The 21,585-nt window shown below is 43.0% G+C and overlaps 1 protein-coding gene across 5 annotated transcripts in view; it reads left to right on the forward strand.

Moving 5' to 3' along the window:
• LOC124797966 (TBC1 domain family member 31) overlaps window positions 1–21,585 on the forward strand; it is a 308,974-nt gene that overhangs the window by 276,424 nt on the left and 10,965 nt on the right. For 2 of the 5 annotated variants that reach the window (XM_047261129.1, XM_047261134.1), the window contains 2 exons: window positions 15,627–15,785; window positions 20,681–20,950. In XM_047261129.1, coding sequence (XP_047117085.1) covers window positions 15,627–15,785; window positions 20,681–20,950 — 429 coding nt within the window. Of the gene's footprint in view, window positions 1–15,626; window positions 15,786–20,680; window positions 20,958–21,585 lie in introns of all 5 variants that reach the window. The other 3 variants (XM_047261131.1, XM_047261130.1, XM_047261132.1) reach the window with 3 other exon arrangements.

Genomic DNA, 21,585 nt, shown 5'->3' on the forward strand with positions numbered 1-21,585 from the left:
GAAGACCATGGGTGGCTAGGCTGTACTGAAGGGACTTCTTGGTATGGAATAGGTGGCAGCTATCGAAGTGGAGGTATTGCTGGTGGTTAGTAGGTTTGATATGGACAGAGGTACTGATGTAACCATCTCTGAAGTGGAGGTCAACATCTAGGAAGGTGACTCATTCGGTTGAGTAGGACCAGGCGAAGCAATTGGGGGAGAAGTTGTTGAGGTTCTGGAGGAATGTGAATAAGGTGTCCTCACCTTCAATCCAGATAGCAAAGATGTCATCAGTAAATCAGAACCAGATGAGGGGTTTAGGATTCTGGGATTTTAGGAAGGATTCCTCTAGATGGCCCATCAATAGGTTAGCATAGGATGGTGCCATGCACATGCCAATAGCCGTACTGTGGATTTGTTTGTAGGTAATGCCTTCAAAGGAGAAGTAATTGAGGGTGAGGATATAGTTGGTCATGTAGACTAGGAAGGAGTGTGTTGGTTTGGAATCCATAGGGTGTCTGGGAAGGTAGTGTTCGATAGCAGTAAGGCCATGGGCATGAGGAATGTTAGTGTACAGGGAGGTGGCATCAATAGTGATGAGCAGGGCTCCATGTGGTATAGGGACAGGAAATGTGGAGAGTCGGTGGAGGAAATGGTTGGTATCTTTATATAGGAGGTTAGGTTCCAGGTAATAGGTTGAAGGTTCTGGTCTATGAGAGCAGAGATTCTCTTTTTGGGAGCATAGTAACGGGCCACAGTGAGGCGTCCTGGTGGTTGGGTTTATGGAATTTAGGAAGCATGTGGAAGTGGCAGTGCGGGGAGTGGTAGGGGTAAGTAGAGAGATGGACTCTGTGGAGAGGTTCTGGGATGGGCCTAAGGATTTGAGTAGTGACTGGTGATCCTACTGGATTACTGGAATGGGACCACTGTAACATGGTTTGTAGGTGGAAGTATCCGACAGCTGATGGAGTCCTTCTGCCACGTTATCCTTGCAGTTCAAAACAACGGTGGCGGAGCCTTTGTTTGCAGGTAGGGTTATAAGGTCAGGTTCAGTTTTTAGATGGTGGACTGCGGTTCTTTCTGCGGATGTAAGGCTAGTTTGCATGTTGAGGGATTTGGGGAATGATTGTGAGGCAAAGTTCGAGGTTAAGAAATTCTGGAAAGTTAACAGGGGGTGGTTTGGAGTCAGAGGGGGTGGATCACGGTTGGATGGAGGAGTGAACTGAGTTAAGCAAAGTTCAATATTAGTCTTTGGTTGAGTCTGATTGGTCGGGTTGGTGGCAAAAAAGTGTTTCCACTGTATGGACCAGAAGAAGGAGAGAAGGTCTTTAACTAGGCCTGCATGGTTGAATTTGGGAGTTTTGATGTGTGTTATGGGTTCCTGGAATTTGGGATTACATAGCAGGAGAATTTTGTAGATGGAGAGAAGGTACTGCAAGGAGGATTGGGCTTGGTTGATATGGTTTTGTAGGACTTTGTTGGTGAGGACTAAGGATTGGCGGAATCTGAACAGGTGGAGGTCATTGTGGAAGGAGGGGTGGCAACCAGAGTTGGGTAATTTGATGGTAAGGCCATTAGGGGGGATTTCATAAGCCAAACAACAATGCAGGAATAGTATGTGTGAGACTGGGATCTGGCTAGGGATAAGGAAACTTTTCTATATTGACACAGATGGAAGGAGCAAGGATCCATGGTGGTGCAAAAAATGTGAAAAATTACATAAGAGATTTAAATTACATTCGAAAAACTACGCAAAAATACACCCAAATACGTGTGAAAGGGACGAAATGGATGCACAAGGGGAAAAAAACGAGATGAAATTTGAGGAAGAAGACGATAGTGGAAGGCGAAAACTCACTAAAATTGACGAGAAGTCACAAGGGTCAAAGTAGAGAATAACTAATCATTAATAAATATATTTATATTACTGTGAGTAGCAGGTTTGAGGGCGGATAAGAGTAAAGAAGGGGGATGGCAGATGTGACTGGATGACGTGGAGTTAGTGGGTGTGAACAGGGATAGAACAGAGAAAGTGTGGGGGGCAGAATCCTAAACTCCTCACCTGCTTCAGATTCATTGGTGACATCTTTGCTATCTGGATTGAAGGTGAGGACACCTTATTCACATTCCTCAACAACTTCTCCCCAATTTGCGTCACCTGGTCGTACTCAACCCAACAAGCCACCTTCCTAGATGTTGACCTCCACCTCAGACATGGTTACATCAGTACCTCCATCCATATCAAACCTACTAACCACCAGCAATACCTCCACTTCAACAGCTGCCACCCATTCCATACCAAGAAGTCCCTTCCGTACAGCCTAGCCACCCATGGTCCTCGCATCTGCAGTTACGAGCAGTCCCCCTCAAAATATACCGAGGGTCTCACTGAAGCCTTCACTGAGCGTAATTATCCTCTCATCCTTGGAAAAAAACAAATCTCCCGTGCCTTATCTTTCCAGTCTCCCACCACCTCCCAAAGTCCCAGAGTCTGGGCACAGAGGAGTGTTCCCCTCATAACTCAGTACCAACGAGGACTGGAGCAACTGAATTACATTCTCTGCCAGGGTTTCGATTACCTTTCATCGTTCCCTGAAATGAGAAATGTCCTGCCCACTATCCTTCCCACCCCTCGTACCGCGGTATTTTTCCATCCACCGAATCTTCACAATACTCGTCCATCCTTACACAACCCCTGCTCCCAATCCCTTACTTCATGGCTCATACTCCTGTAATAGACCTAGATGCAAGACCCTTCCCATACATCCTCCTACCACCACCTACTCCTACACACATTCAAATGGCTCTCAGCACTATGGGTTCTTAACATCTGTGGTCATCAGTCCCCTAGAACTTAGAATTACTTAAACCTAACTAACCTAAGGACATCACACACATCCATGCCGGAGGCAGGATTCGAACCTGCAACCATAGCAGTCGCCCAGTTCCGGACTGAACGCCTAGAACCGCTAGACCACCGCAGCCAGCCCTACACACGTAGTTGGGTGTATTTTTGCGTAGGTTTTTGGACGTAACTCTAATTTCTTAGGTAATTTTTCGCATTTTTTTTGCACCACCATGGATCCTTGCTCCTTCCATCTGCGTCAATATAGAAAAGTTTCCTTATCCCTAGCCAGATCCCAGTCCCACACACTGTTCCTGCATTGTTGCTTGGCTCATGAAATCCCCCCTAATGGCCCTACCATCAAATTACCCATCTCTGGTTGCCACCCCTCCTTCCACAATGACCCCCACTTGTTCAGATTCCGCCAATCCTTAGCCCTTGCCAACATAGTCTTGTAAAACCATATCAACCAAGCCCAATCCTCCTTGCAGTACCTTCTCTCCATCCACAGAATTCTCCTGCTATGTAATCCCAAATTCCTGGAACCTATAACACACATTAAAACTCTTGCCCTGCAGGAACTAGAGCAACACACACAATGCCACCTCAAACTATCCATGCTGCTCAATTCCTACTCCCGTCTCGGATTCCCACTGTCCACCACTTCCACAATAAGCTCCAAACCTCCCCCACACCCCCTCATAGCTGACAAACCCTGTCTCGCAGACCTTTTACACTTACCCCACCCTCCAAAACTCCCTCCCATCACCATGCGGAGCCCAGAACCTAAACAGACCTGCAACACAGTTATGAACCTTTCCTCCAGAAGCCTTAGTCCTTTCCAAAGGCCTCACCTTTTGCCCCACTCCCAAATTCAACCATGCAGGACTAGTTAAAGACCGTCTCTCCTCCTTCCGGTCCCTACAGTGGAAACACCTTTTCTCCACCAACCCGACCAATCAGACTCAACCAAAGATCAGTATTGAACTTTGCCTAACTCAATTCACTCCTCCATCCAACAGTGATCTACCCCCACTGCCTCCAAACCTTGAGCATTACCTCACCACCATCCCCCAAATCCCTCAACATGCAAACTAATCTTACAACTGCAGAAAGAACCACAGTCCACCATCTAAAAATTGAACCTGACTTTATAATCCTACCTGCAGACAAAGGCTCCACCACTGTTGTTTTGAACCGCAAGGATAACATGGCAGAAGGACTCCATCAGCTGTCAGATATTTCCACCTACAAACCATGCCACAGTCATCCCATTCAAGTAATCCAGCAGGATCTCCAGTCACTGCTCAAATCCTTAGGCCCATCCCAGAACCTCTCACCAGAGTCCATCTCTCTACTTACCCCTACCACTCCCCGCACTGCCACCTTCTACATGCTTCCTAAAGTCCATAAACCCAACCACCCAGGACGCCTCATTGTGGCCGGTTACTGTGCACCCACTGAGAGAATCTCTGCTCTCGTAGACCAACACCTTCAACCTATTACCTGGAACCTATCCTCCTATATAAAAGATACCAACCATCTCCTCCGCCGACTCTCCACAGCTCCTGTCCCTTTACCACACGGTGCCCTGCTCGTCACTATTGATGCCACCTCCCTGTACACTAACATTCCTCATGCCCATGGTCTTACTGCTATCAAACACTACCTTTCCAGACGTCCTATGGATTCCAAACCAACAACCTCCTTCCTAGTCTCCATGACCAACTATATCCTCACCCACAATTACTTCTCATTCGAAGGAAGGCATTACCTACAAACAAATCTGCGGTACAGCTATGGTCACCCGCATGGCACCATCCTATGCTAACATATTCATGGGCCATCTAGAGGAATCCTTCCTAAAAAAAACCAGAATCCTAAACCCCTCACCTGGTTCTGATTCACTGATGACATCTTTGCTATCTGGATTGAAGGTGAGGACATCTTATTCAACATTCCTCCAGAACCTCAACAACTTCTCCCCCATTTGCTTCGCCTGGTCTTACTCAACCTAATGAGCCCCTTCCTAGATGTTGAACTCCATCTCAGTGATGGCTACATCAGTACCTCTGTCCATATCAAACCTACTAACCACCACCAATACCTCCACTTCGACAGCTGCCACCCATTCCATACCAAGAAGTCCCTTCCGTACAGCCTAGCCACCCGTGGTCGTCACATCTGCAGTCCCTCTCAAAATATACCGAGGGTCTCACTGAAGCCTTCACTGACTGTAATTATCCTCCCATCCTTGTACAAAAACAAATCTTCCGTGCCTATCTTTCCAGTCTCCCACCACCTCCCAAAGACCCACAGTCTGGGCACAGAGGAGCATTCCCCTCACAACTCAGTACCATCTGGGACTGGAGCACCTGAATTACATTCACTGCCAGGGTTTCGATTACCTTTCATCGTGCCCTGAATGAGAAATATCATGCCCACTATCCTTCCCACCTCTCCTACCATGGTATTCCGCCGTCCACCGTACCTACACAATATGCTCGTCCATCCTTACACAACCCCTGCTCCAAATCCCTTACCTCATGGCTCATGCCCCTGTAATAGGCCTAGATGCGAGACCTGTGCCATACATCCTCCTACCACCACCTACTCCAGTCCGGTCAGTAACATCACCGATCCCATCAAAGGCAGGGCTACCTGTGAAACCAGTCATATGACTTACAAGCTAAGCTGCAAACACTGTGCTGCATTCTATGAAGGCATGACAACCAACAAGCTGTCAGTCTGCATGAACAGCCACCGACAAACTGTGGCCAAGAAACAGGTGGACCACCCTGTTGCTGAACATGCTGCCAAACATGATAACCCTCTTCTGAATGAATGCTTCACAGCCTGTGCCATATGAATCCTTCCCACCAAAACCAGCTTTTATGAATTGTGCAGGTGGGAACTTTCCCTGCAATACATCCTACGTTCCCGTAACCCTCCTGGCCTCAACCTTTGTTAGTCACTGACCTCACCCATCCAGCCCCCTCCCTGTTCCCATTCCAGCACTACACAGCTGTCATTTCACCGCCACATCCAGCTTTTTGTTTTCTTTTTATTTCTGTCCTTTCCGCTACTTACCCCTGCCCCCTCCGCAAGAAAGAAACATAATATAACCTTCTGTTATACATCATTACAAAGAGTATTTAAAAAGGTTTTTTTTTTTTCACTCAAAAACAAGTTCAGAGATGTTCAATATGGCCCCCTCCAGACACACGAGCAATATCAACCCGATACTCCAACTCGTTCCACACTCTCTGTAGCATATCAGGCATAACAGTTTGGATAGCTGCTGTTATTTCTCGTTTCAAATCATCAATGGTGGCTGGGAGAGATGGCCGAAACACCATATCCTTAACATACCCCCATAAGAAAAAATCGCAGGGGGTAAGATCAGGGCTTCTTGGAGGCCAGTGATGAAGTGCTCTGTCACGGGCTGCCTGGCGGCCGATCCATCGCCTCGGGTAGTTGACGTTCAGGTAGTTACGGACAGATAAGTGCCAATGTGGTGACGCTCCATCCTGCTGAAATATGAATTGTTGTGCTTCTTGTTCGAGCTGAGGGAACAGCCAATTCTCTAACATCTCCAGATACTGTAGTCCAGTTACAGTAGCACCTTCGAAGAAAAAGGGACCAAAAACTTTATTGGCTGAAATGGCACAGAAAACGTTCACCTTAGGCGAGTCACGTTCATACTGAGTTGTTTCCCGCGGATTCTCAGTGCCCCATATACAGACATTGTGACGGTTGACTTTCCCGTTAGTGTGGAAAGTTGCTTCATCACTAAACACAATCTTTGAAACGAAAGATTCATCTGTTTCCATTTGAGCAAGGATAAAATCACAGAAATCGATTGTTTTAATCTTATCAGCTGCAGACAGTGCTTGAACCAATTTCGGACGATAAGGTTTCATAACTAACCTTTTTCGTAGAACTCTCCATACAGTTGATTGTGGAATTTGCAGCTCTCTGCTAGCTCTGTGAGTTGATTTTCCTGGGCTGCGAACAAATGCTTGCTGGATGCGTGCTACATTTTCATCACTCGTTCTCGGCCGTCCAGAACTTTTCCCTTTGCACAAACACCCATTCTCTGTAAACTGTTTGTACCAACGTTTAATACACCACCTATCAGGAGGTTTAACACCATACTTCGTTCGAAATGCACGCTGAACAACTGTCATCGATTCACTTCTGCCGTACTCAATAACACAAAAAGCTTTCTGTTGAGCGGTCGCCATCTTAGCATCAACTGACGCTGACGCCTAGTCAACAGCGCCTCAAGCGAACAAATGTACAACTAAATGAAACTTTATAGCTCCCTTAATTCGCTGACAGATAGTGCTTAGCTCTGCCTTTTGTCGTTGCAGAGTTTTAAATTCCTAAAGTTGTGGTATTCTTTTTGAATCACCCTGTATCCCTCCCCATCCCCACCCCAGGCTTCTCCTTACCCCCACCCAGTCGCCACTCCCATCTCGCACTGGTGCTACTGCTCGCAGTGTGGTTTCAGTTCCCTGAGACTGCAGACAGGTGTGCAAGTTGCGTTTGTGTGAGTGTGTGTATGTGTGTACTGCTTACAAAGGCCTTAATGGCTGAGAGCTATAACTGTGTGAATCTTTTTGCTGTGCGTATCGCGATTCAGCATCTCCGCTATATGGTGAGTAGCAACTTTCCTTCTCTGGTATTGTTATATTCCATCCTGGATTTTACATTGTTTGATTTGTAACTGCATGTTATGAGATGAATAAATTACATTCTACATTCCATATTAACCTGGATAATTTGGAGCTTGTTGTAGTTACAAATGCTCATTGCCTGAGTATTGCACTTTCTCATCTACGAAATGCTTATAAAAAATAAATCACAGTAGGTAGCTAAAAATTTTAATTTACACTCCTGTGAGTCCAGAGGCTTACCATTGCAGTGCTGCCCATGAATTTGGGTACTGCAGTGTTACTGGAAGCCAGCAACAATTTAATGATGAGAAATTAATCATCAGTTGAGATCAATTCCTTGCTACCTAAACAACAGAGGGCAAGTACACTACATTAAATTTGTATTTGGCTGATCTCAACAAGAGTGCTTTGGTCACGCACTGCTGCTTTAAATCCTTACAGAAGCAGTGATATACAGGGTGTAAATAAAGTCAGGGAACACATTAATTATTTATTGCACAAGAACCAAACATTGTACAGATATCATACATATGTCATTTTGAAGAGAAATCCTGAAAGATTTTTCATTTATACCGCCGCAGTGTAGTTCGGTAATTTGCCGATAGTCAGAGCTAGTCGCAAACATGGCGAGTTCAGGTGTGGAGCAAGCTTTCTGTGTGTTGGAGTTCGACAAAAATAAGTGTGCTACAGCTGTTCAGCAGATGTTTAGAACCAAGTACAGTAAGAAGCCACTAACAAGGAAGGCCATTTACCACTGGCACAGCAAATTCATAACAATGGGTTGCTTGTGCCCTACAAAGAGAAGCGGACATCCCAGCGTGTATGAAGTGAATCTGGAGTACATACGAGAGACATTCATAAGGAGTCCAAAGAAATCGGTGTATCATGCATCCTGTGAACTCGAAATGGCTCCAATGACTGTGTGGAAAGTCTTGCAACAGAAGCTGTCTGTGAAACCATTCAAATTGGAGCTATTGCAGAAGCTCAATGATGACAACAAAGACAAGCATTTTGAGTTTTGCTTGCAGTTGCAACAATTGGATGAGGATGGGGATGGCATTGTTGATCGCTTAATTTTTAGCGACGAAGCCACTTTTCACACTAATGGGAAAGTGAACCGGCATAATTGTCGAATCTGGGGTATAAAGCATGAATGCATTGAATTTGAGCATGATTCCCCAAAGGTAAATGCTTTTTGTGCCTTTGACGCGCCAAAAACTGTACGGCCATTCTTCTTTGTCGAGAGCACTGTCACTGGACATTCCTACTTAGACATGTTGCAGCAATGGCTGATGCCTCAAATGCAGTTGGACTCTCCATTCATCTTTCAGCAGGATGGGGCTCCACCCTATTTTCATCGTGAAGTTCGTGGGTACCTGAACAGGGAGCTGCTGCATCGATGGATCAGACATGCTACAGAAAGAGACAGCTGTTTCATGAAATGGCCCTCCCCAATCACCAGATCTCACTCCGTGTGACGTTTTTCTGTGGGGACACTTTAAAGATCTGGTGTACTGCCTCTACCACGTGATGTAGCAGAGCTCAGGGGGAGAATACGGGAAGCAACTGCCACAGTCGACACGATACCATGCTGGGATGGGTATGGCAAGAAATCGATTACCATATTGACATCTGCCAGTTCACTCAGGGTTCGCATATTGAATGTTTGGGGGGGGGGGGGGGGGGGGGGGGAGAAAGAAAGAAAAAAAGAAAAAAAAAAAAACCTTTCAGAGTTTCTCTTTAAAATGCAATATGTATGGCATCTGTACAATGTTTAGTTCTTGTGCAATAAATAATTGAAAATGTTCCCGGACTTTATGTACACCCTGTATTATGGGGCACATTAATTTAGCATATACAAATCAGTGAATTAAATTAATAAATGGATTGCGAGTGTTAAAGTAAAAGTATTAAGATTATAATCCTATAAGATGATAATGTGTGATGCAACCAGACAATTGATTGTAATTGTTAATTTATTCAAATCGGATGCAGATTTATTCCAGATGGTGGTCTCCCACAGATTATCTTTGAACGCAGTATACATTGCTGGAAAAAAATTGTATCACCCAGGAGGAGTTGTGTGACATTAACAAACGTTGGTAGACACTTTCTACATCTGAAAGATGATGCCTGTTCAGATTTTGTGTCAGTTGCATAAGAGTGGCACTAGGAGCACCACTAAGAGGATGCATATCAGGTTTACTTTAAATACACATTGTAACAGTTGTGAGATTGGATGTGGTAAATGGATGTTGGTCAAGACTGTCTTTATGGTGGCATATGTCATTAATCGTCACCTCACAGAGTGTGAACAAGATTGTGTAATGCAGCTATGAGAAGCTGGTTGTTCCTTCTGTGGTACTGCAGAAAGACTTGGCAGGAATGTAGCCACTGTACATGATTGCTGGCAGTGGTGGTCACAGGATTGTAAGCTCACTAGAAGAACAGTCTCCAGGTAGCCATGTGGCTCTACTGAGAGGAAGGACCATTGAGTTTGGTCTATGGCTGTGGTGCATCATACTGATTCTGTGGCAGCAATTTAAGCAGCAATTAGCACCACAGCGATACAACAAACTGTTGCAAATTTGTTACTTCAAGGACAGCTCCAAGCCAGGCACTCTGTAGCATACATTTCTGTGACTGCAAACCACTGCCATTAGTGACTTCAGTAGTGGCAAGTGACAGTTCATTGGAGGGCAGGGTGAAGCTCTATTGTGTTTCCTCACAAAAGTTGGTTCTCCCTTGGTATCAGTGACAGCTGTGTGTTGGTTAGGAGGGAGACCAGTTGAGGGCCTGCAACCAACCTGTCTGCCTGCTAGACACTTTGGTCCTACACCTGGAGTGATGGTCTGGGGTGCAATTTTGTATGACAGCAGGAGCAGTCTCATGATTATCTCGCACATACTGCCTGCAGAGTTGTGTCAGTTGGGCAGTTTGACCTGTTGTGCTGCCATTCATCAACAGGATTCCAGGGGGTGTTTCCCAATAGGATAATGCTGACCTACATACCACTGTTGTAACACAACATGCTCTACAGTGTGTCAAAATTGGCCTACTTGATCAGCAGATCTGTCTCCAATTGAGCACATATGGGATGTCATCAGCTGACAACTCCAGTGTCATTCACAACTAGCATTAACTGACCCTGTGTTGACCTACCAGGTGCAACAAGCGGGGAACTCCATCCCACAACTGATATGTGGCACCTGTACAACACAATGCATGCACATCTGCATGCTTGCATTCAACTTTCTGGCAGTTACACCGATTGTTAAGATACCAGCATTTCACATTTGCAGTGGTTTATCTTGCATTTACATTTGTCTGTATCTTGCAGGGTTAATCACTTAATTATGTTACCTAAACAAATGTGTTCCATAAATTTCATTGCTCTTCATTAGTTATTTTTTGGTGCTGCAGTTTTTTCTGGCATTGTAGAAACAAGATATCAAAATGATTCACTTTGCAGAGCATTGGCAAGCAGTAATGAATTTATACTAAAGGCACAGAACCATGCATAAAATCTTTTAAACTGCATCAAAATATAATAAAGTTCATTACATGGACAGAAGTCTTTATACAGTAACAAAATTCATCTTGACAGGAAAGTTAAACCACTGATAGCCCTACTATGAATTTATAGCTGCTAGTGCTCAGAGTGCCAAAATACAGTGTCTGCCAGAAAAATGTATACCCTCTTTGTCAGGCTCTATCGAGATATTAATATTGTCGTTCAATTTGAGTTAAGAGCGTGTTTTAGCATGGTCTTTTGCTCAACAGATGTTAGTACTTTCATCTTGGTATTGAGAAAACAAGATGGCTGGAGCACGCTTGACATTCAAGCAATGAAAATGTATTGTGAAGTGCTTTTTTAAGTTTGATAAAGCCGTTGAAGTGCAATGTCAGTGAAGGTGGGAGTTTTAAACAGAATCCACCTAACAATTAAACACATCATTGACAAGTTTGAATTGGGTGGAATGATTTGTGATATTCACAAAGGAAGATCAGGAAGACAGCGTACCGCTACAAATCCTGCTTCATCGGCTCTCGTGTAGGAAACATTTGTTAATGCTCCACAGAAGTCTGCTACGCAATGTGCACATGAAGTGGCGGTTAGCAGTACAAGTGTACGAAGAATTTCGAAAGCTGCAAAGTGGAAAGTTTACATTCCACAATACTGCATGCGATTAATGATGACGATCCTGATCACCAAATGCAATTTTGCCAACAATACCAGCAAATGGTAACTTATGATGAACAATTTGTGACGAAGGTAGTGTGGAGTGATGAGGCACAATTTAAACTTAATGGAACCGTGAATCAGCCTAACATGGTGTACTGGGCACTGGAAAAATCCACATGTTTATATGGATAAAGTGGTCAGTCTACCAGGGGTCATGTGTGGTGTGGATTGTCATCTAGGGGCTTAATAGGACCCTTTTTATTTGATGCTACTGTCACTGGAGACGTGTACCTGGAAATGTTACACACATCAGTTTTGCCAGGTATACGTGCGCTTTATGGAGCTGATGAAGCGGTCTTCTGCCAACATGATGGGGTGCTACCACCTAGCCATACGAGCTTTCCTGGATGACAAATTTTTGGGGCATTGTATTGGACGAAAAGGTCCCATTGAGTTCCCTCCATGGTCGCCAGATCTAACACCTATGGACTTTTACTTGGGGGGGGGGCGGGGGGGGGGGGCTATGAAAGATAAGGTCTATCAGCATAAGCATGCACGCTGGAGGAACTTTACCAGGAGATTACAGCAACATGTGCAGCGATCTCCACTGTAACATTGACTGATGTAGTAGCGGCGACCGCTCATCATTCCTTTATGTGTGTAGCTGCCAGCGGTAAACATTTTAAGTAACCATGTGCTGAACTGAATGTTGTACAACATATGTGATCAATTATTAAATGTAAAATAAACACATAAATAATACTTTTTGTTCCTTAAAGTGTGTATACATTTTTCTGGCGGACTCTGTATTTCTAAGCACCAAACTTGTACACATTGAAATATTTCAAAGTCCCAAGGAATGCTTAAGCCCAAGTGGCTCTTTGGCTGTAGAGACATTACTAAAACCGACCTCACCGACCAAGAGACTGAGACCAAAGACAATAAAACCTGTGCTGCCTGCATATTTAAAACCTAGATCATGTAAGCAACTACTTTGTTCAGTGTAGTAACTTACAGCTTGACCACTATTTGTTGGATTATATATATTACAACATTTATGTATTTCAAACATATATGACATACTTTTTTGTTAATTGGGTGCAGCACAAGGCAGTAGTTGAAGGCACGGTACAGTAGGAATAATGGACACTGAACAAAGTCACAACCTCATCCCTGAGTATCAGCAGTATGACATCAATATTTTTTGATATGGAATGTGGAATTAATCATATTCTGGCAGAAGGCATAATGCAAAACACTGATTTACACACTTGGCTGCATAGTATGTGTAGAGACAGAATGGCACCGGTGTGTATTGAAACTTTCCAATTAGCGTTGCCACATGGCGTGTCCGTCAGGGTGCAGGCACAGAACAAAAGTCAATGTTGACGCCGTGAAGAGAACACAAAGACTGAGAGTGAGGCTAGGTCGGCGAAAGCATTGCTTGTGACCAAGTTATAGTCTTGTACTGGTAGCCAGCGACTGCAGCATGCAGGTATCCAGTTGCATAGCAGGGTTGACAGCTTGGAAGAGAAGTAAATGTGTGAAGGAAGAAACTCACTGCTTTAGCAGATGGTCATAAGGAGCTAGGAACGTATGGTGAAAGGCCAGTACATTATCCAAATTCTTACTAAATAAATTCCAGATAATGCAATAATATGGCAAATCAGTGATGCTGATGGTAACCATTTGTGATATGCATGTGAAGGAATCTTTGCTTTTTCATTATTCTATGAATTATTCAGTAAATTATTTATAACAGTTTGTGTATTTCATCAACAACAATTTAGACAAGATCATTCCCTTGCTGATACCAAGTACTAACCACCTGTGTGTAATAAGTTTATATTATGTGTCATATCATTTGTTATTCAACATTTTCTTTCGATTTTTGCAGCATATCTGGAAACAGTTCTAGTGTTTCCAGAGAATATTATAAGTTTAAGTTCCGTCATGGTCAGTTTCTGGTCATATCGCTTCACTTTCTTAAGCTCATAACAGTACCTTCTCCTTATCACTCTGGGGCTTGCCAGATTGCTAGGCTGCAGTGGCTAGCCAGGTAGCTCCCCCATTTCCTTACACTGCACAATGCCCATGCACTTACCTTGAACAGCCACCACACCAATCACATATTGCTTAACCAAGCACTCTGTTTTTGATATAATTGCACAGCAGACTCGTCGCTCTTGATGTCACAGTGAGGAGCTTGTGCACATGACAAGAATAAAGGCTAAACCTGGCAATGATACCTGTTCCTTATCAGCACTTCACCTTCTAAGGTATGGTGATTTGTGGTGCTTGGTCATATGAAACTTGCTAAAAGCTACTCTCAGCTCTCTGTTCTAAGAAGGCAAGTCAATACTCGGTAATATACACTGGTGTCCAAAATTAAAACAACAAATGGAAATTTCGCAAGGTTGAATTTATTTTGCCACAAAACAGTATAAAAAGGTGATAGTAAAATAGAAACAATGTAAAGAATACAGAACATAAACAACTGCTTTAAGCATAATGGATAATGGATTTGCACACACGTTCTGACAACTTGTTAATGTGCTCAATATGGGGTATGACCAGCAATACATGCCCAACAATGATGGGGCATACTGTGAATTATGTCATCAATCTCATGTTGAGGCAACAAGGCTCATTCTTTCTGCAGAACTGCTCACAAGTCTTGAAGAGTGGTTGGTGAATGCTGGCGTGATGCAGCCTGTCTCCCTAGTGCATCCCAGACATGCTCTATGGGATTCAAATCAGGAGAGTGAACAAGCCACGCCGTGCATGCAACATTTTTCATTTCCAAGAAAACCCTAACCACCTGTTCTCTATGAGGTCAAACCACCCGTTCTCTATGAGGTCTATCATGGTCCATCAGTATGAAGTCTGGGTCCACACCACCTCGCAACAACTGCATGAGTCCCAAAATCTCATCACAATACCTGACAGCAGTTAAACCTTGCCAATTCACTCGTAAAATTTCAGGAAGACATATTTGAGTGGCACCATTAAGGATCCCCTTGATACCAATCTCTTTCCACGATCCTGAAATTGAGTTCCACATTCCTTCCAGATGTAAATTCTTGGAGAATCACTCTCCAGACCAAATTGGGACTTATCCGTGAAAAGAACATTGGCCCACTGTTCAACGTCCAGGTGGCATATTGATAACTCTACTCTAGACATTCCATCAGAGGTACACATACAGGAGGTCTCCAACAATGATGGCTGCTCTGTCAAAACCTTCTGTCACCATTTGTCTTGATACAGCATGTCCAGTGGATGCTGTGAGGTCAAATGCCAGTTGCTGTGCAGTACTAAGGTGGTACCGTCATGCCCTTACAGCTAAATAACATTCTTCTCTTTCTGATGTCACACATGGTTGACCCTGCCCTGGATTTTGGGATACTGATTCGGTCTTCATAAATTGTCGCCACACTCGAGAAACAACAGAACGAATCACATTAAGCAGTTGGGCCACATCAGTTTGCACCTAGTAGGCATCTTCTTTGTGCCATACTGCCCTGTTTGTGACTGTACTCACAGTGATTGTGGATGTGGGACTACCCAACACACACTACCCCATTTGATAGGTTCCCAGAAGTCATCGTTGGCTTGGTTGTCCATTGACTGGAATGCTACCTTCCATGCAGATTGCGACTGTACAGACATCTGTTGGCAGTTTATATGATTATACCATGAATTAGAAAGAACACAGAGAAATAGCGGTTTGTTGCTTTAATTTTGGACACATGTGTATATGGTGTTACAAAAGTAATATTTCAGTATTGGCTACAATATTTATTCCTGTCACATATAATGACTATTGCCATGAGAGAAATTTAAATGGCCTCTTTAATTTAGTAGTCTTTTTGGTATTGCTTTGTCATTTTCAAGCATTACCGTATTAAACCTCTGACATTTTCGTTAATAGCTTCGTGAGGCAGCATCTGATGGTCATCTTTCAAAACAGATGGATATGGCAAACCGTATAGCTCTAACTGAAGACTTGTTGCAGAATGTGGAAACAAAAATAGCAAAAGAAGTAGCCCAAAGTCATTTGAACCTCACATCAGTTCACAATACTGTAAAGGTAAGGCTTATCTCATAACTGAATTATAGCTTAAAATATTCTGGTCATATGCTGTCTCATCAAAAGTTGACATGTTGAGAAACATGGCTGTAGCACAATTCTGAAGTTTATAGTTTAAGCAACAATCAGTCACAAGTATGGTTTGAAAAAGGTTTATTTAACTGTAACCATTACCAGTATCGGGTTTATTAAGGGGCATCTTCTATACACGATGAGCTGCACTAGGAATGTTTATTTGCCAAAACTGGTTTTCAGGTTTATAACTCATCATCAGTGGCATCTGATGCACAGAAATATACAACTGTACATACACAGATTTCTACAAAAGACAACTGTATATATGGTACCAGAATATAGGTCTACTTACATTATGTACCACTGTAGCATGTATGTTACTGCTGCCAAATCTTAGGCAGTGACAATCCGTGATCACATTTGACATAACTGTCATACAGTGTAAACATGGAACTGACAGGTCAAAGAGCCTACATTACCTGTTTTTTGTCAATCCTATGTATGTTTACACTATACGAGAGTTATGTCAGACATGATCAAGGATTGTCACTGCCTAAGATTTGACTGCAGTAATATACATGACAACCTGTATACCATGTTGTAGAACAGATTTCATATCCTACTGTATTAACAGACAAGGATCTCACTGCTATAGAGGTATGTAATGGAAGTAGACCTATATTTCTGCTACTATACATACAGTTGTCATTTTGTAGAAATCGGTGTACATTACAGTTGTTTGTTCCTATGTATCAGATGCCACTGATGAGGGGTCATAAACCTGAAATCTGGTTTGCAAATAAATATTTCTGATGCAGCTCATGGCATACAGAAGGTGCCCTTTAATAAATATCTTAAAGATGTGGAACCAAGCATTCAAGGTTGTGCATTTATTACAAAATTGTCTTCAGACAGCTGTTCAGCTTTCCATTCTTTCCTGCTGGGATCATCACTCTAACATTCCTCATGTGAAGCTAGGCCATATTGTGCAAATGTTGAGTGTGTGTGCTGTCATAAAAACATAAAATGGTGCATGTTATTGTAGTTTACAGGGAATTAAACAGGACAAACATGTGTAAACTTTATAATGCATAACACATATACAGGACGAACTCATTGGGCAGAAACGTCCACATCCACTGCACCAAGCCAGTAATGAGTACAAATTGAGGTCCCAGCTGGAAAGAAAGGAAATCTGTAAGGGTCATCTGAAGACAGATTTGTTATAAATTTGAAACCAGTAATTGTTTGCAATATGGCAGCGCCTGTGTTATTCAGACGACGATGCACTGCGGTGACCACAGCTGTTACAAAACACATCAGATGAATTCACAGTTGGGAATAATGGCTACCATGGGCTGTAAAATGGAATGGTGACAGTGAAAATTTGGTTTGATGACATATGGAAGTTTGGGTCTGGGCATGAGCCGTGCACAGATAGCCAAATGGAAAGGTGACTGCTCGCGATAAGTGGGAAATCTGGGTTCTTGTCCTGGTCTGGCACAAATTTTCATTGTCATCATTCCATTCAATAGCTGATGGTAGCCATTATTAACAATTGCAAATTCATCTGATGGGTAATGGTTTGAGTGTAAATAAACTTTTTCAAACCTTGCTTGTGGCTGGTTGCTACTTAAATTATAAATCTTATTAGGTTCTATCACAACTTTATGGTCAAAATAATACAGACAGTTGATGACCTTAAACTGAGCACTTATAGATAGGGACTAATGGTCAGCAATGAATATTCAGTTTGTTTTTCTCATAGCAACTGTTCAAAGTAACAACTGACAGTCTAAATGCTTGCATTATGAGGGTGTGTAAAACTATGAGACAGGCAGCTACAACCTTGCCATCCAGTGCCATATCAGTTTCTATTGGTGTCTCATACAGAAAAGACTTCATGCAAGCCCACAAGAAAATCCACCATGGACACATCACAGATGATTGTGTATTGTTTTTCAATGTAGCGCCACCAACATAAGCAGTGTACATACAAACACATGCCTGACATACATTGCTCATTCGAAACCTTGTGCCTCCTGAAATACTCATTTTCAGCCATTCGTTCCTTATCTCGGAATGCTTAGTTTATAGTATATCCTTCCATCTGTGTAATTTTTACCCTAAATGTTTGGGACACCCTGTGTATCATAACATGCATATGTATAAGAAAACTGAACAAGGGAAAATCTGGGATGAAATAACAACAATATGAAATGAGTAGATTGGTACGAAGTCAGTGAATAGCAGTCTAGCCATTTCATTTGTTGTAAAATAATGCAGACCACTGATATATTTACTTTAATGTGTTAATACGCATACTTTGGCCACTGTTTAGAATTCTTATAAATCTTGATTCAGACGAATTTCTTTGTTATGTCCTTTTTCCTATAAACTGCACTACAGAAGGGGCATAATTTACTGATAGCTTGATTCAGAGATAAGTAGGCAAGGCATATAAAAGACTTTAAGAAGATAAGACTTTGCACAAACTACGCACAGTTGATAAAATCTTCAGAGTTGTTAGGTCACCTCATATTTCTCTTCAACTTCTTCACTGCTAGATGTTTTGAATCATCTGCTGGGATCTTCTTCGGGGACCCACTGGTGTCTCTGGAGAACACTGCCAAAAGTCAGTGTCACATTCACTTATGAAAGGCTATTTTCCCGGTACCTTTTCAGAGAGTTATTTTGTAAAAAAAAACCTTCAGGCCATTGTCATTGGGTAAATACTGAAAGAAAATATTGACAGGGAGGGACAATCCAAAATATGATTGTTGTTGTGGCCCCTCTGTTGTTTCCTGGCAGCTCTGGCAGCTGTTTATGTCCCTTGTTTGTTGTGGTTAGTTGTTTACTGCAGTGATAGCAGATAGCCATGAAGATGGAAGCATGTAGCTATCTTCTCTACTGAAACTATACTCATTCTTTGATAGTTCAACTAATTCATGGACAGAAGTAAACACCTAGCTATGGTGAGTGAGGAACATAAACAGCTAGTAGGAACAACAGATGCAGCACAATAATACACACATCAAAAAAAGTTTTGCATCACCTCAGTTCCAAGAGTTCCAGAACCTGTACAGAAAATTGGAATAGAGATCAACATAAACATCATTTCCACCCTTTTTATTGCTCATGAAAACCACACATTGCACGTTGTGCAACCATATAGTGAGATCTTCAGAGGTGGTGGTCCAGATTGCTGTACACACCCAGTAGCGTGTCCTCTTGTATTGATTCTGTATTCGTTGTGGCATACTATCCACAAGTTCATCAAGGCACTGTTGATCCAGATTGTCCCACTCCTCAATGGCGAATTGGCGTAGATCCCTCAGAGTGGTTTGTGGGTCACGTCGTCCATAAATAGCCATTTTCAGTCTACCCCAGGCATGTTCGATAGAGTTCATGTCTGTAGAAAATACTGGCCACTCTAGTTGACCAATGTTGCTATCCTGCAGGAAGTCATTCACAGGATGTACATGATGGGGGCACGAATTGTCGTCCATGAAGACGAATGTCTCGCCAATATGCTGCCACTATTGGTCGGAGGACAGATTCGCATATCATACAGTCGATATGGCGCCTTCCATGACCACCAGTGCCATACATCGGCCCCACATAATGCCACCCCAAAACAGCAGGGAACCTCCACCTTGCTGCACTCACTGGACAGTGTGTTTAAGGTGTTCAGCCTGACTGGGTTGCCTCCAAACACGTCTCCAATGATTGTCTGGTTGAAGGCATATGCAACACTCACTGGTGAAGAGACTGTGATGCCAATCCTGAGTGGTCCATTCAGCATGTTGTTGGGCCCACCTGTACTGCACTGCATGGTGTCGTGGTTGCAAAGATGGACCTCGCCATGGATGTCGGGAGTGAAGTTGTGCATCTTGTAGCCTATTTCGCACAGTTTGAGTCGTAACATGACGTCCTGTGGCTGCACGAAAAGCATTATTCAACATGGTGGCGTTGCTGTCAGGGTTCCTCCAAGTCATACTCCGTAAGTAGTGGTCATCCACTGCAGTAGTAGCCCTTGGGCGGCCTGAGCGATGCATATCATCGACTGTTCCTGTCTCTCTGTATCTCCTCCATATCCAAACAACATCACTTTGGTTCACTCTGAGACGTCTGGACACTTCCCTTGTTGAGAGCCTTTCCTGGCACAAAGTAACAATGCAGATGCAATCGAACCATGGTGTTGACCGTCTAGTCACGATTGAACTACAGACAACACAAGCCATGTGCCTCCTACCTGGTGGAATGACTGGAACTGATCAGCTGTCGGACCCCCTCCATCGAATAGGCACTGCTCATGTGGTTGTTTAAATCTTTGGGTGGATTTAGTGACATCTCTAAATAGTCAAAGGAACTGTGTCTGTGATACAATATCCACAGTCAACAACTACCTTGAGGAGTTCTGGGAAAGAACTGGGGTGATGCAAAACTTTTTTGATGTGTGTAGTAATACTTTGGATGCAACCCCCCCCCCCCCCCCTCCAGTCAGTATCTACTTTCAGTATTTATACAATGATGGTGGCTACCAAGTGCAACCTGAAGGATACCTAATAATTCCATTTCTCTTAAAAAAAAAAAAAAAAAAAGTGCAGGAAGATAGCCTTTTGTAAGTGACTGTAACACTGCCTTTCAGCAGTATTCAGCCGCCCATGGATGCCAGTAAAATTCTAAAGAAGGTCAAAGCTTTTATCATCAGTGATGATGGCCACAAAAGCTTTCAGGCTTATATGCAAAAATTTTTCCTATGTTTCCCAATATAAGAAACACTCATTTAAGGAAGCAAAAATTGCCTCATTGTGATGGTATAACTTGCTTGTATAGTACACTGGATCATTTTTTTCTTAAATATAATCTGATTCAAGCAGGCAGTCCAGTTGGAAGCACAAGCAAAAGCTCTGGAAGAAGAAGTGGAACACCTAGTCAGCAAGTTGGTGGATATGAGAATGAAAAAGGGACACTCCAAATTAGTGGATCTAACTACAAGGCAAAAAGAACAAAACAGATCCTATGAAGAATACAAGAATCTGACTGACTCCCTGCTTCATCAGTTGCAGTGTTCTAGTTCTCCTCATTGCCATAATATATGGAGCAATGTCAGCATCAACAAGCAACATGCAGAAAATAATGAGAACGTAGGTAGTAAGTACTCCATTGCAGTTCTTGTATGTGAAAAGACATTTTTTTAAATTACTAAGCCAATGAAAGTCTTTTCTGCTTTGGAATTCATGTCTGGTACTAACCTCTCCCTCCTACTCCTCCCCCCCCCCCCCCCCCCAGTCCCCTCCCCACCTGACAAAATTGTCCAAATTAAGTTATGCATGTATTCTGTCGATTTGTGTAATTATTAATTATTTCATTTCTGTTCTCACCTCTGACAAACATCAGTGTGTGTGTGTGTGTGTGTGTGTGTGTGTGTGTGTGTTTTATACCACCATTTTTCTGTAGCACTTTTAATACTGATAGGTTTGTGATAAATTTATTAAGATATATAGGAATTCATTCTCATTAACATCTAGTCTACATCCACATCTATACTTTGCAAGCCACCATATGATGTGTGGCAGAGAGTACTTTATGTGCCACTGACACCCCCTTTTCCTGTCCCACTTGCTGGTAGTTCATGGGAAGAGTGATTGCTGGTAAGCCTCCATCTGAGCATGAATCCCTCATTTTACCTTCATGATATTTTTTGAGGCATGATTAGGAGGAAGCAGAATACGACACCGTGATGCAAAATGTGTCTCTTACAACGTTTGCCACTTCATTG

Source organism: Schistocerca piceifrons, chromosome 5 (genome assembly GCF_021461385.2).
Source record: "Schistocerca piceifrons isolate TAMUIC-IGC-003096 chromosome 5, iqSchPice1.1, whole genome shotgun sequence".
Lineage (NCBI taxonomy): Eukaryota > Metazoa > Arthropoda > Insecta > Orthoptera > Acrididae > Schistocerca > Schistocerca piceifrons.